The 15,508-nt window shown below is 37.4% G+C and overlaps 1 protein-coding gene across 8 annotated transcripts in view; it reads right to left on the bottom strand.

The window, feature by feature from the left end:
* The window catches only part of LOC127879669 (FHF complex subunit HOOK interacting protein 1B-like), a 60,439-nt gene that overhangs the window by 23,351 nt on the left and 21,580 nt on the right, over positions 1 to 15,508 (bottom strand). For 6 of the 8 annotated variants that reach the window (XM_052426643.1, XM_052426642.1, XM_052426644.1 and 3 more), the window contains 3 exons: positions 7,146 to 7,286; positions 6,201 to 6,224; positions 340 to 444 (listed from right to left, as the gene is read on the bottom strand). In XM_052426643.1, coding sequence (XP_052282603.1) covers positions 340 to 444; positions 6,201 to 6,224; positions 7,146 to 7,286 — 270 coding nt within the window. The remainder of the gene's footprint in view (positions 1 to 339; positions 445 to 6,200; positions 6,225 to 7,145; positions 7,287 to 15,508) is intronic. The other 2 variants (XM_052426650.1, XM_052426646.1) reach the window with 2 other exon arrangements.

The following is a 15,508-nucleotide window of genomic DNA, read 5'->3' as shown; positions in this document are numbered from 1 at the left end:
ATTCGATCCAGGGGCATAAAAACACTTTCTTGTGGTATCAAATGTTACAATAGTTCTATAAATTGAAACAAAGCAAATTATAATTGCGACAGTCCCACCAAACACCTTAAAATGCCAGTGTATGTGCCAGCGTATATGAAAGGTAATTTCAAACCATTTTAGTTACAAAATTTATCATACTCCGTCTTTCATTTTAGAGCAAAAAGAATGGCCTACATAACTTAAATATTGCAAAAACTGAGGTATGGAAACTGTTAATAGCTCCTTGAAAAGTGAAGAATTGGTTAACAATATATCTATAAACAAAATGGTTAACATTTTGAATTCTGATTTTGTTACCTGTTCATGCTTTGTGTTAGTGCCCTGTTCTTTTTAGTTTGGAACAGTTTTCTAGTTCTTGATCTAAGAGAGTTGTTAGATGTTACCGTGGGAACCACACCAGCACTAGAACGAACACAAATATGAGCTGGTATCTGGGAAAACTGGGCCTAATGCATGTTGGTAAACTATCATTCAAGATTAGACTGTGGAGTTACCATAGGCTCATCATGGCCGATGCTTTTCTCCTAGACAGGACTTTTGTTTAGAAGAAACTTTATAAAAGGAGAAAATGTCCTCCCTGATTGGCCTGTCAGTGGACTTCAAATATGGTACTTGTCTGGGTCATATCATACACACATACAAAAAGCCCTTTATTCCAGAGCCAAGCTCATTCACAAACACCCAAACGATTTAAACATAATTTGAGTTGCATTCTAAAACAAGAGGGCCATGATGGCCCTGTATCGCTCCACTGTTTTTTCTTTGCGAAAAAAACGTGCAATGCACATGGGTTGAAATGTACTCAAGCATGTGACTTTCTCTTTCTATTCCTCTTCCCACTGGGGGTTTAAAGTTGGAAGGGTGAGCATTTTTATATATGGAAAAAGTTACTACCGTGTTAACTAAACAGACTTAAAAGCCCGGGAATTGTTGCACAGGTCCTTTGCTTATAACGTAGGTACATATATCTCTCTAAAAGATATTGTCGTTCTTTCTATTTCACATATTTTTAGATGCTGAAGATCAAATCTACGCATTTGATTTGAAACAGATTCACAAGACCCATAGGAATCAAAATGCCTTAACCCTTTACCAAACAACACATTTTGGACTTTCCCAATTTGAAATAGGTTGCAGACGTCAATTAAATTAAAATGGAATATGAAGGAAATGATCAGGTAGGGTAGAAATAATTGTGATAAAAGGAGAAATTGCTCATCAACCCACACATCCCTAAGACCAACAGGCCTGAGAATATTATGATAATCTAAAGATTATTTCTTTATATTTATAAATGTATTTAATTAAGTAATACATTTGACTGCTAAGATCAATTCATAATTATATTAAGAAAATTATAAAATGGTCAGAAATATATATGGACTGTTGAGCAATTGACAATCATATCCACAATTCATGAGTCACGATTCACAAATGGAACTATGAATCATTAGTTATTAAAAAGCAGCATATACGATAGTTAGGAACATTGCACTTCATTAATTTCAACACCTTCTCTTGGTAACAAAGTTTGAGTTTACCGTGCAGTATCATATTTTGACTTTTCTTGAAATTATTATGTTCATGGAAGTTGTGTTTTTAAAATCAATAATATATTATTAAACTGGTTTAAACACTACAAAAAAGACATGAAATTAACATGTTATCCAAAATATTTTCATCCGGATATATGGTCACTTTCGACATATTTAAATAAAACCCCACTTTTTTCAGTTTGTAAGAAAAACATTCATAACACATGTTCTAACTTCAATGCCTTTGTAAGCAGTCACCATCTGACCTAAAATGGCACTAAATGACAGGGTTTTATCTCATGTTTACAAGATGTTGATGTTGTTGTTGTTCACAGCCAAACGGCCGCAGTAATCTCCACTGGTAAACGTCATATGTTCAGTTTTGTGACCCCCGGGGCCGGGTCAAATTTGAGCCTAGGGGAAAAATTTGAACAAATTTGGTAGAGGACTATTAAATATCACTACATACCAAATTTAGTAGCCCTAGGCTCTATAACTAAGAACAAGAAGATTTTTAAAGTTAGCACACAATAGGCCTTATTTAAGCATATGTTCATTTTTGTGACCCCTGGGGCAAGGTCAAATTTGTTCCCAGGGGCATAATTTGAACAAACTAAGTAGAGAACTATTATATGTCACTACCTACCAAATTTGTTAGAAATAGGCCCAATGGTTATGGACAAGAAGATTTTTATAGTTTGCACAAAATGGGCCCAATATAAGCATATGTTCAATTTTGTGACCCCTGGGGAACGGTCAAATTTGATCCCAGGGGCTTAATTTGAACAAACTTGGTCGAGGACTATAAGATGTCATTACATACCAAATTTAGTAGCCCTTTGCCATATGGTTATGGACAAGAAGATTTTTAAAGTTTGCACAAAATAGGCCTAATATAAGCAAATTTTCGATTTTTTGACCCCCCAGGGCAGGGTCAAATTTGACCCAGGGACATAATTTGAACAAACTTGGTAGAGGACTATTAGATGTCACTACATACCAAATTCGGTAGCCCTAGGCCCAATGGTTATGGACGTAAAGATTTTTAAAGTTTTCACAACATAGGCTTTATATAAGCAAATATTCAATTTTTGACTCCCCGAGGCAGGGTCAAATTTGACCCCAGGGGCATAATTTGAACAAACTTGGTAGAGGACTATAAGATGTCACTACATAACAAATTTGGTAGCCCTTGGCCCAATGGTTATGGACAAGAAGATTTTTAAAGTTTTCACATAATAGGCCCCATATAAGCAAATGGTCAATTTTTTGACCCCCCGGGGCAGGGTCAAATTAGACCCCAGGGGCATAATTTGAACAAACTTGGAAGAGGACTATAAGAAGTCATTACATAGCAAATTTGGTAGCTCTTGGCCCAATGGTTATGGACAGTTAGATTTTAAAAGTTTTCACAAAAAAGGCCCCATATAAGCAAATGTTCAATTTTTTGACCCCCCGGGGCAGGGTCAAATTAGACCCCAGGGGCACAATTTGAAAAAACTTGGAAGAGGACTATAAGAAGTCATTACATAGCAAATTTGGTAGCCCTTGGCCCAATGGTTATGGACAAGAAGATTTTTAAAGTTTGCACAAAATAGGCCTTACATAAGCAAATTTTCAATTTTTTAACCCCCCGGGCAGGGTCAAATTTGACCCCAGGGGCATAATTTGAGCAAACTTGGTAGAGGACTAAAAGATGTCACTACATAGCAAATTTGGTAGCCCTAGGCCCAATGGTTATGGACAAGAAGATTTTTAAAGTTTGCACAAAATAGGCCTTATATAAGCAAATGTTCAATTTTTTAACCCCCTGTGGCAGGGTCAAATTTGACCCCAGGGGCATCATTTGAACAAACTTGGTAGAGGACTATAAGATGTCACTACATAGCAAATTTGGTAGCCCTAGGCCCAATGGTTATGGACAAGAAGATTTTTAAAGTTTGCACATAATAGGCCTTATATAAGCAAATTTCAATTTTTTAACCCCCCGGGGCAGGGTCAAATTTGACCCCAGGGGCTTAATTTGAACAAACTTGGTAGAGGACTATAAGATGTCACTACATACTAAATTTGGTAGCCCTACACCCAATGGTTATGGACAAGAAGATCTTTAAAGTTTGCACAAAATAGGCCTTATATAAGCAAATTTTCAAATTTTTGACCCCCCGGGGCAGAGTCAAATTTAACCCCAGGGGCATAATTTGAACAAACTTGGTAGAGGACTATAAGATGTCACTACATAGCAAATTTGGTAGCCCTAGGCCCAATGGTTATGGACAAGATTTTTTTTTAAGTTTGCACAAAATAGGCCTTATATAAGCAATTTTTTTAATTTTTTGACCCCCCGGGGCAGGGTCAAATTTGACCCCAGGGGAATAATTTGAACAAACTTGGTAGAGGACTATAAGATGTCACTAAATACTAAATTTGGTAGCCCTAGGCCCAATGGTTATGGACAAGAAGATTTATAAAGTTTGCACAAAATAGGCCTTATATAAGCAAATTTTCAATTTTTTGACCCCCCGGAGCAGGGTCAAATTTGACCCCAGGGGCATAATTTGAACAAATTTGAAAGAGGTTCACCACATGAACATTTCTGAGAAATTTCATCAGAATTGGACCAGTAGTTTAGGAGAAGAAGATGTTTAAAGAAAAAGTTAACGCACGGACGCAATGACGCACACACAACGGACACAGGACCATGACATAAGCCCCGCTGGCCTTTGGCCAGTGGAGCTAAAAACTGGGCATAATGCATGTGCGTAAAGTGTCGTCCCAGATTAGCCTGTGCAGTCTGCACAGGCTAATCAGGGACAACACTTTCCGCCTAAATTGGATTTTTGCTATGAAGAGACTTCATTTAAACGAAGTCATAAAAGCGGAAAGTGTCGTCCCTGATTAGCCTGTGCAGATTGCACAGGCTTATATGGGAGAACACTTTACGCACATGCATTATGCCCAGTTTTCTCAGAACACGACTCATATTATTATTATACAGTGTACAAAATTATTGTGGAACTGTTATACAGATGTCATGCAAACACAACAATTATAATCCCTTGTATTTTGAAATACATGGTGCTATACATTGCATTTTTAATTTGTCACTGAAACACACCATTAGCAAATTATTTTGGAAAAAATATTTGTTTTGTGTTATATTTAAACAGGAAGAGCTCTGATATGCTTATACATGTATATACACAACCCAATTATAATGAAGATTTGAATTGCATATCCAATGGCAGTTAATCTCACTAGAATATTCCCACTAACTGATTAATTATTTCAGTCTTTCAACAATTGTTAACATAATAACCATTATTTTGCATAACATATCAACTTATGTCAAAAACATGGGCTTGCACCCACATTTGTAGAATAAAGTTGTATTGATTGGGAAACTGAACAACACATTTTTTATAATGTAAAAATGTATAAAGCACAAAATTACAGCTTAACACCAAAATTCAACACCAACCCTTAAGGGGTGCTGTTGCAGTTTATTTAACCGAGGATATATTTATAGCAACACCGATGATGCTATTATCACAACTTAATATTATTGTTATCAGTATCATCAGAAATGACAAAGTCGGTTCATAATACAATTGTCAGTGGTTCGATCCCAGGTGGGGTTAACTTTTTTTAAACTTTTTTTTTCTTTCTTTAATTTCATCTTGTTTTATATTGGAGCTCTTTAGTTCTGTTTTTTACATTTATCAATTTTAAGCATTTAAACACAAACTTTAAAACATGCCGAAATCTGTGAACATGTAAGTTATTAATGATTATGGTCGAGTTTGATACTGTATGGTATTATGTTTGTGATTAAATATTGTTTTGTATTAATGTCTTTTAGTAAGCTGTTGTGATCCCAGTAAAGATTGTAAACAATTTCTAATGTTTATGCATATTTCTAACAATCTATGTACTGGTACTATGTACTTGGGTTTTGCCTTATTGCTGTAGTTTAAGAAATTTGACGTCTATACAGTAGGGATAATTAAAACAAAAAATCTCTGTTAAAAGTGCGGTGACCCCCTTTTTTATTTGTGTTTTATGATGACAATATGTAGATGAACATATTTAAGCAGTTTCGCAGAATTCAATTTGACAGATTTTTTTTAAAATTCCATTTATGTGGTTACAATAGTAAAAAAATGACCTTTTTTGGGGTGACAAAAAAATTATAAAAAATAAATTTCTTAAAATCTAACTCGTGTACTCCATTTTATTGGTGGTGTGTGGTTTAATTAAATGGTATAGGATGTATCTTAGCTTATATAGTATATAAATGTTGCCAATTTCATAGGTTATTTATTATTTTTACGCAATTAGAGATTTTTCAGTTTTATTGAAAAAGTACATGTTATATAATGGTGAATAAAATCAAAACAAGGCCGGTGACCCTATGTTTTTATTTTATTTTTCATTTAGTTTTTGTATGTTTATCTTAAATATAAATTTTGGACAAAATCTAGTCGATGGAAAAAAATCAGCAAAACTGCAGCAACACCCCTTTAACAGGTATTTTACAGTACATACAGTAACATAGAAAACATCAAATACCACATTTAACATGCTTTGAAGTTATTGGATAACCAAGCAACATATACTAACCTAAATACTGTGGCAGTTTTCAATCTATGTTTTAGAAATAAAACAAAGAACAAAACTTCACTAAGCATGACGTGCAATAAAAATTCAAACAGCATTTCAAATAAAGCTATCAAACTATTTATTTGAAGCTGAAAATTATTCAACAAAGCAAACTGAAATACAAGTGTTTAAAATAAGCATAACAACGAGAATTTCTAATACAAGAGCACCTCATAGCGCGTGCCAACACTCAGCTGCGTGTGCAGTTTTTAATAAATGAAAGCTTGTCAGAAGATTTTTTTTTTTTATTAGAGGTCACAGTGACCTTGACCTTTAACCTAGAGACCCAAAAATGGGTGTGGCGTGTAGAACTCATCCAGGTGCAGCTACATAATGAAGTTTTAAAGTTGTAGGTGGAAGCACTTTGATTTCTAAGAGCCAATGTTAAGGTTTTACCACGACGCGGACGCCGGACACCGAGCTGGCTATGACAATACCTCGGGTTTTCTCCGAAAACAGCCGAGCTAAAAATAATCGTACAGCTTCTGGGGCTAATGATAAAAATGGATGTTTTTTTATCACAGTAACTGCATTGCTTTTGTAAAACACAGTTAAAGCAGAATCTGACACTTCCAAGTTCATATTTAAGTATTTGTATAAAATCACCAAGACTTAGTCTATTTAGGGTAAATACAAATTCAGAAATGCATTTCTTTTTAACAGAAATAACAAAACCACAAAATACATGCTATATTAATGAAAAACACTGTCAAGAACCTCTTAAATGTCCAACAGAAATAACAAAACCACAAAAACATGCTATATTTATGAAAAACACTGTCAAGAACCTCTTAAATGTCCAGTGTTTCATTTATCAGAAGCACAATAATCTTGAAATGCACACATGCATTAACAAGAATGACAGATCTATGCAGCCCTATGCTGGCTATGGTTAGACCATCTTACCCATGTTTGGGGCTTTCAATCTCTGGCAGACAGCATGTAGGTCGCAGGGACAGAAATTTCTCTGCAGATTTACAGTAAATGTCCTGGTCTTTCACGGCCCTCCGCTGTGACACCATCACATGGGTACACGGTATCAGGTACCTTCGCAATGGAACATACCAACTTATAATTGAGCCCTTCTCTAGGGAAAAAACACTTGGTTAACTCTTTACCACTTAGATACGTTTTTGACACATTTGTAGTCCCTTAGAAAGTTAACTTTAATTTAAGAGCTTTCATATTAGATTCAAATTTTTAAGGCTTCATCTCCAAACCTTAGATACTGGTGAGCAGCAAACAGCATAAAACCTGAACAGACTGCGAGTTACTCCCAGCCTGTTCTGGTTTAATGCTATTTGCACATAGCCATTTCACTTTGCTTCTAAGTGGGAAAGGTTTAATGCATTTGCCTAGACTATTCCCCATATTAGCCCAGGCCCGTACCCAGGCCATGGGCCCGGGCCCCCCCAGCTGGCTGTCGAACTATGATTTTTTTTAATAATCGGCCCACTGCAATTTTTTCTCTCGTGCAAGGGCCCACAGTACACTTTTCCTCAAAACAAAAGAGCAGCTATGTTTTATTGTCCCTGATAAACAAGGGGATTAACGCTCGCCAATCGAGATAAGCCTCTAGGCAATGTTTTCTTATCGCCTTGTACACACATCCCCGATCAGTCCCCCATTGTGATCATAATTGCTTCATCTATCGATGGTTGATGTAACATGTATTTTGATAAGTGCAGCGAATGGAAGCAACTGCTACAGGAGGTCGTAGACTATGGTCTGATAATTGCCGACTCAAGTTTTTTTCCTTCTTTGAGAAGGCCCTAGACGTATTTTTCCCTTCTAAAAGTTTAATTATTTTTTTTTAAACCTTTTATTGGGGATTTTAAGTCCCAATATATACTTTTTGCATTGAGAATAGGGCCCTGAATTTGAACCGGAACAAAAACACTGACAAAGGTATTAAAACTGAGTATTTATAATTTTTGAAAGGAAATCACTGAAAAAGACTACGATGAGATAATTAACATGTTTGTTTAAAAGAAAAACAGATTCATAAATTTGCCGAGCAACAGATAAGAATTTGGCAGAATTCAGTATTTAAAATAATTGAGTACCGAGAATTGAGTAATATCAACCTATTAATGGCTCATTGGTAAAAAAATGAAAATTGAAACAACAAATCGATCTCATTATATAAGTTAACCTGATCCAGTGTAGAAAAATATTGTATAATTAAATTATCTCTTTCCTTGAATTTGTTTGAAAACAGTAAAATATGTTTAATTGATAATTTAAGACTTTCATTATTTCCCCAAAAAATTAGGCATTTCGCGCATTTTTTTTTCTCAAAAATGGCAAGGTCTTTCCCAAAAAATCAGATTAAAAAAACCTGTGACGTTATTGATTTGTGAAAAAAAAATGGTGGAAGCAATACGAGATATGATGTGGATAATCGTCAGTTTAAACCAGTAAGTTTCGGAAATCTAAAGCTTTTATTATTGTTGTGAATTCACACCAATGTTTAAAGCTTAAGACTTCTGAAATGTGCTGATTTACTTGTTATATTCCATTAATTTATATCACAAAATACGTTTTTTATAAGCATTAAAATTCACCATGCAAAGTGCCAATTTAAAAAAAGTATATATATAGGGAGGGGGGACCCCTCCCAAACCCTCCCCGGTTGGGCCCCCCCAGTAAAAAAAATCCTGGGTACGGCCCTGTAGCCTGTGCAGTACGCCCAAGCTATCTGGGTCGACACATAACACAAAGACTGGATTTTTGTTAACAAGAGACTTCCTTTGAACAAAATAATCCTTAAAGCAAAATTTTTATTCCCTGATGAGCTTGTGCAGACTGCAAAGGGTGATCTGGGATGATACTGCAAAGGGTGATCTGGAATGATACTGCAAAGGGTGATCTGGGATGATACTGCAAAGGGTGATTTGGGATGATACTGCAAAGGGTGATCTGGGATGATACTGCAAAGGTTGATCTGGGATGATACTGCAAAGGGTGATCTTGGATGATAATGCAAAGGGTGATCTGGGATGATACTGCAAAGGGTGATCTTGGATGATACTGCAAAGGTTGATCTGGGATGATACTGCAAAGGGTGATCTGGGATGATACTGCAAAGGGTGATCTTGGATGATACTGCAAAGGTTGATCTGGGATGATACTGCAAAGGGTGATCTGGGATGATACTGCAAAGGGTGATCTTGGATGATAATGCAAAGGGTGATCTGGGATGATACTGCAAAGGTTGATCTGGGATGATACTGCAAAGGGTGATCTGGGATGATATTGCAAAGGGTGATCTGGGATGATACTGCAAAGGGTGATCTGGGATGATACTGCAAAGGGTGATCTGGGATGATACTGCAAAGGGTGATCTGGGATGATACTGCAAAGGGTGATCTGGGATGATACTGCAAAGGGTGATCTTGGATGATACTGCAAAGGTTGATCTGGGATGATACTGCAAAGGGTGATCTGGGATGATACTGCAAAGGGTGATCTTGGATGATACTGCAAAGGTTGATCTGGGATGATACTGCAAAGGGTGATCTGGGATGATACTGCAAAGGGTGATCTTGGATGATAATGCAAAGGGTGATCTGGGATGATACTGCAAAGGTTGATCTGGGATGATACTGCAAAGGGTGATCTGGGATGATATTGCAAAGGGTGATCTGGGATGATACTGCAAAGGGTGATCTGGGATGATACTGCAAAGGGTGATCTGGGATGATACTGCAAAGGGTGATCTGGGATGATACTGCAAAGGGTGATCTGGGATGATACTGCAAAGGGTGATCTGGGATGATACTGCAAAGGGTGATCTGGGATGATATTGCAAAGGGTGATCTGGGATGATACTTTTGGCACATCATGAAACCTGGTTTTCCCACAGCTTGTCTCAAAAAGATTCTTTCAGATAGTAAAATTAAGCTAATTTGCCAAAAATACTGTATGGACTCATAAATCTCTAAAATTATATATATTCCAACATAAAATCATCATATGTATACAATGAACAACTTTTCTAATACTCGATAAAGTTATAAAAACAAGAGCTGTCAGAAGACAGCGCGCTCGACTATTCGAGTGCTTGACAGTATAACGTAAGCCATTATGGGGAAATTGTTCATATTCAATAAGGTCAAGGTAATATAGTCATATTCTAAGTGGAAGAGGACATAATTGAAACATATTGATCGCTTATAATTTAAAGAAGTTGTACATTATACATGATTCTCAGTTCTGGTAAATTTTACACAATCTATTGAAAAAAGCTATTTAAAGATTTTGAAGGATATTAATTAATGAAATTGTATTTTTTTTTATTTAAGCACGATGTCACGGCAAATTGCGTCAAAACTTAAAAATTGTCTGGGAGAACATCTTTAAATGCAACACCTGGTCACACAACTATACTCACAAACGCAGAAGAGCAAGTGTTGGTCGATTACTGCAAGCACTGTGCGAAAATCAGTTACCCACTTAAACGATATGAACTTTCCCTAGAAATCAAGAAAGTCCTTGATTACGACGGCCGATCTAACCCTTACAAAAACAATCTGCCCAGGAAAAGATTGGTACAGCGGGTTCATGAAGCGCCCCCCCTGATATTTTCGAGCGAACAGCATCTACTCTTGGTTACCAACTAGCTATTGTGAACCAAGCGATGATTGCATTGGTTTCAAAACTTAACCACCTATCTTAAAACGGAAGTAGATGATTGGGAACGTCTTGTCGGTGATCCTACGAGGTTCTTCAATGCAGACGAGAGCGGTTTCCCCTTGTGCGTAAACACGGGCAAAGTTCTTGCAGAAAAGAGGGTAAGACATGTGTACCAGGTAACAAGAAGCAACAAACAACAAATCACTGTCATGGCTTGCTTCAATGCTTGTGGAGATTATGTTGCACCGTTGATTGTCTATCCGGGTCAGTGATACCGTGATACGGGCATAGGTGAGTTCCCAGACGCTATTTACAGCATTTCAGATAATGGCTGGATGGATAGCCAGCTGTTTTTATCATTTTTGCACCATCTGGATGACTTCATTGGTCAAAAGCAGATACAAAGGCCCGTGATATTGTGTGTAGATGGGCATTCCACACACATGAGTCTTGACACGGCGCAGTTCTGCTACGATCGATCAACAGATCATACTCTACTGCCTGCTTGAAAATGCCACTCACGTCCTACAGCCCTGTGATGTTGGCTTCTTTGGTCCATTAAAATCGGTCTGGAAACGACAAGTGAAAAGCTGGCACACTGAACATCTTGGTCAAACTTTCACCAAGAAACAGTTTCCTGGTGTATTTCGCAAATGTTGGGAAGATGTTTCTTAGAGAGAAAATGCCATACATTGTTTTCAGCGATGTGGATTATTTCCACTGAATCCTTAAAATATTGACCGATCTAAGCTTCATCCCTCAGAAATACATGTATTTGTTGTTTCGTGTGGTGACGAATGCTCTTCAATAGAGAAGCACTGCAGCGCTCCTTCAGAAAATGGGGACCAGCCTGCAATCGCTCCCATACAAGCACCGAGACTCTGACGAAAAATTCTGTCTCTTTATCAAGTACTGTTGGAGCTTTGCCGGTGACAAGTGCTTCACATACGTTTAACATCCAAAGCCAACAACAGAATGAGGGATCCGTCAGGGTTGCTCAAACTGACCGGGAACATCAGGTATCCGAGTCATTTGCTCTTCTTCGAGTACCAGAGCTGACCCAAAAAAAACCTGGTAAAAAACTTCGCAGCAAACTCCCAAAAGCGCTTTCCGGGCAAGCAGCATTGCAGATGCTCAAAGACTGAGAGATTGAAAAAGTTGCTTAAGAAGATGCTAAGAGAAAGAGAAAAGAAGAAAGAGAGCAGCGCAAGGAGGATAAAGAGGAGGAAAAAGAACGGAAACTTAAGATCCGCAAAGAAGAGAAGCAAAAGAAACAGGAGGCACAGGGTTCCCAGCCAACCTGGAAATCAGGGAAAACCTGGAAAAAGACTTTTACTTTTCAAGTCAGGGAAAAGTCAGGGACATTGGGAAAAGTTCCTGAAATCAGGGAAAAATCAGGGAATTTTGTTTGGTCAGACTTTCCCGACTTGTATCGATAAGTCAATATTATTAAAACAGCAAATTAATTCCTCTGCATGCATATGGCGGCTTTGTAGTATACATGTAGCTTAGTTATGACTGCAACTGCTATTTATTGAGGGTGTCTAAAACAAGAAATTTGTCAAAATTATGATCCTGGAATTTTTATTTTCCATCAGGGAAAAATCAGGGAATTTTGTTCATACAAAAAGCTGGGAACCCTGAGGCAAGGCGTCTTAAGGAGCTTGTCAATGAGCAGAGGATAAGGCGTGCTGACTCGCCTTCTTCGTCTGATTCCGACAGAGATGTCCGCTTTGTTGAGAGTGACGACAATTTAAATGATGATGCTCAGTGCCCGGGATGTGATACTGATGACGGTGATCCAAGCGAATGGGTTGCATGCACGAAATGTCCGAGAAAGTGGCACATCTCGTGCACTGGAGATGCCATCCTGTGTGAAATCCCAGCCGAGCAAATGGCGCAATATCCATTCATATGCGAATTCTGCATGTGACAATTGGTGAAAAAACAACCACTTTGGCTCATTTGCCACATGTGGGCCGGGAAAATTCATTTGTTGCGATTACATGTGGCAATATTTTAAACAATTCGGCAAGTAATGGCTCTAACTAACTATTGCTCAAATGCTATCGAACAAGCTTTAACTTGACTGTGAGTTTGATAAATATTCTGGTCGCTGTGTTCCATATAAATTTTGCTATGATATCGTTTCAAGGTGAATTTCTATTGATTAAATGGGAAACAATCTGCATTTTAATTATTCAATACAAAAAAACTTGCCTCACAATGTAATATGTTCAGTGAAGATATTGAGCCACGTGCCAGCACAATACAAACTCTAAATGCAATTTATTTATAATTCTCTGATAAGTAATTTACACTAATTTAGTATGATCGTATTTACCCGTATTTAAGCTCGATTGCACCGAAAGCCTACGACTTATTGAGACACTATCGAGTCCATTTCCTGGGAAGAACCAGTACTTGGTGTCCATGGAGATAATGAGCAAGGTCCCCGAGTAGAGATTGAACCCATGAACCCCTGATGGCTAGGCGGACACCACATCCACTAAACCACCGCAACATTGAACCCATGAACCCCTGATGGCTAGGCGGACACCACATCCACTAAACCACCGCAACCTAATTAACACTATGCATTAAGAGATTGTGACATTCTATTAATTGAGAGATAAAATGTAAATAACTGATAAGAACAGTTGTTGAAAATTAAAACAAAGACAAGTGTCGAAATTAGCCGCTAACTGTCGAAATTACACTTCGACGCGTTAAGTTAAATCGCTTGAAGTTTTTAATTATGCCGGCAACGATTATAACGTTCGTTAGTAAATATCTACAAGTCAAAACGCTGTTTTTCATAAAGTTTGGGCACTTGGAGGGTAATTTCGACACATAAGGACTAAATCAAATATTACTCTTAAGGTGTTGAAATTACCCAACTTTGCTCTATATATTTTTTGTTTACCATGTTTCAAAAAAAAAAATCTTTGTGGGTGGGGGGTTGGAGAGGGGTGTATAATGTGGGGATGTGGTTATTTATTAGATGATCTTTCAAAAATAAAAATTAACAAGAGCACCGCCTTGCGGGTGCAGACCGCTCATCTATTTTCTTTTTAAAGGTGAAGGGACTCTCATTTTCAATCACAAAGGAGGGAGGGGTGGAGTGAAGAGCGGTGCATTGTGTGGGGGTGTGGACATTTATTACATTTTCTTCCAAAAATGCGAAAAAAAAGGGAAAAAGGGAAAAAAATCGGGGGGGTGGGGTGGGGTGGGTGGGGGATTCTTGGGTGCGATGGTTGGACGGTTTTTCAAACATAAAATAATAAAAATAAATATTTGTGTTTTTTAACCGTTTCATAAAAAAAATTGGGGGGGGGGTGAGGTGGGGGGGTTATAGTGTGAGGGTGTGGTGGTAATTTGTGAGATGATCTTAAAAAAAAAAAAAAAAAATAGGGGGGGGGATTCGGGTGGGGGGGAGGGGGGGTGGGGGGGGGGTGATTCTTCGGTGCGATGGTTGGACGGTATTTTAAACATAAAATAATCAAAATAAATAGTTTTGTTTTTTAACCGTTTAAAAAAAAAAATTGGGGAGGGGGTGGGGTGGGGGGGGGGGTATAGTGTGAGGGTGTGGTGGTCATTTGTGAGATGATCTTAAAAAAAAAAAAAAAAAAAAAAAAAAAATAGGGGGGGGGGGGGGGGGGGGCACGGGTGATGGTTTGGGTGGAGTCTATTGTGGTATGTCAGGTAAGAGTAGTTTTGTCAAAGTATCAATCAAATCTAATCATAAATAAAGAAGTTATGGCAATTTTAGAGAAATTTAATAATTTGACCTTGAGAGTCAAGGTCATTCAAAGGTCAAGGTAAAATTCAACTTGCCAGGTACAGTAACCTCATGATAGCATGAAAGTATTTGAAGTTTGAAAGCAATAGCCTTGATACTTAAGAAGTAAAGTAGATCGAAACACAAAATTTAACCATATATTCAAAGTTACTAAGTCAAAAAAGGGCCATAATTCCGTAAAAATGACATCCAGAGTTATGCAACTTGTCCTTTTACTGTACCCTTATGATAGTTTGCGAGTGTTCCAAGTATGAAAGCAATATCTATGATACTTTAGGGGTAAAGTGGACCAAAACACAAAACTTAACCAAACTTTCAATTTTCTAAGTATAAAGGGCCCATAATTCCGTCCAAATGCCAGTCAGAGTTACATAACTTTGCCTGCACAGTCCCCTTACGGTAGTTAGTAAGTGTTGCAAGTATGAAAGCAATAGCTTTGATACTAAACACAAAACTTCAGCAAATTTTCTAACATAATTCTTACAAAATGCTTGATACAGTTGTCTGCTCTTGTTTATAGATTGGGGTCATGTTGGTAAAGAAGTATGCAAAATATAAAAGCAATATGACAAGGTACCTAGAAAATATTTGAGGTGGTATGCAAACTTTATCATAGATTTATCACTAATATACATATTTTAAGTGGAAAAAGGGCCATAATTCATACAAATTGCTTGATACAGTTGTCTGCTCTTGTTTGTAGATTGGGGTTATGTTGGCAAAGAAGTATGCAAAATATAAAAGCAAAATGTCAAGGGACAAAGACAATATTATGTTGGCAAAGAGTATGCAAAATATAAAAGCAAAATGTCATGGGACATAGAAAATA

This window comes from Dreissena polymorpha, chromosome 4, assembly GCF_020536995.1.
Source record: "Dreissena polymorpha isolate Duluth1 chromosome 4, UMN_Dpol_1.0, whole genome shotgun sequence".
Taxonomy (NCBI): Eukaryota; Metazoa; Mollusca; class Bivalvia; order Myida; family Dreissenidae; genus Dreissena; species Dreissena polymorpha.
This window is presented reverse-complemented; position numbering and strand designations above follow the sequence as displayed.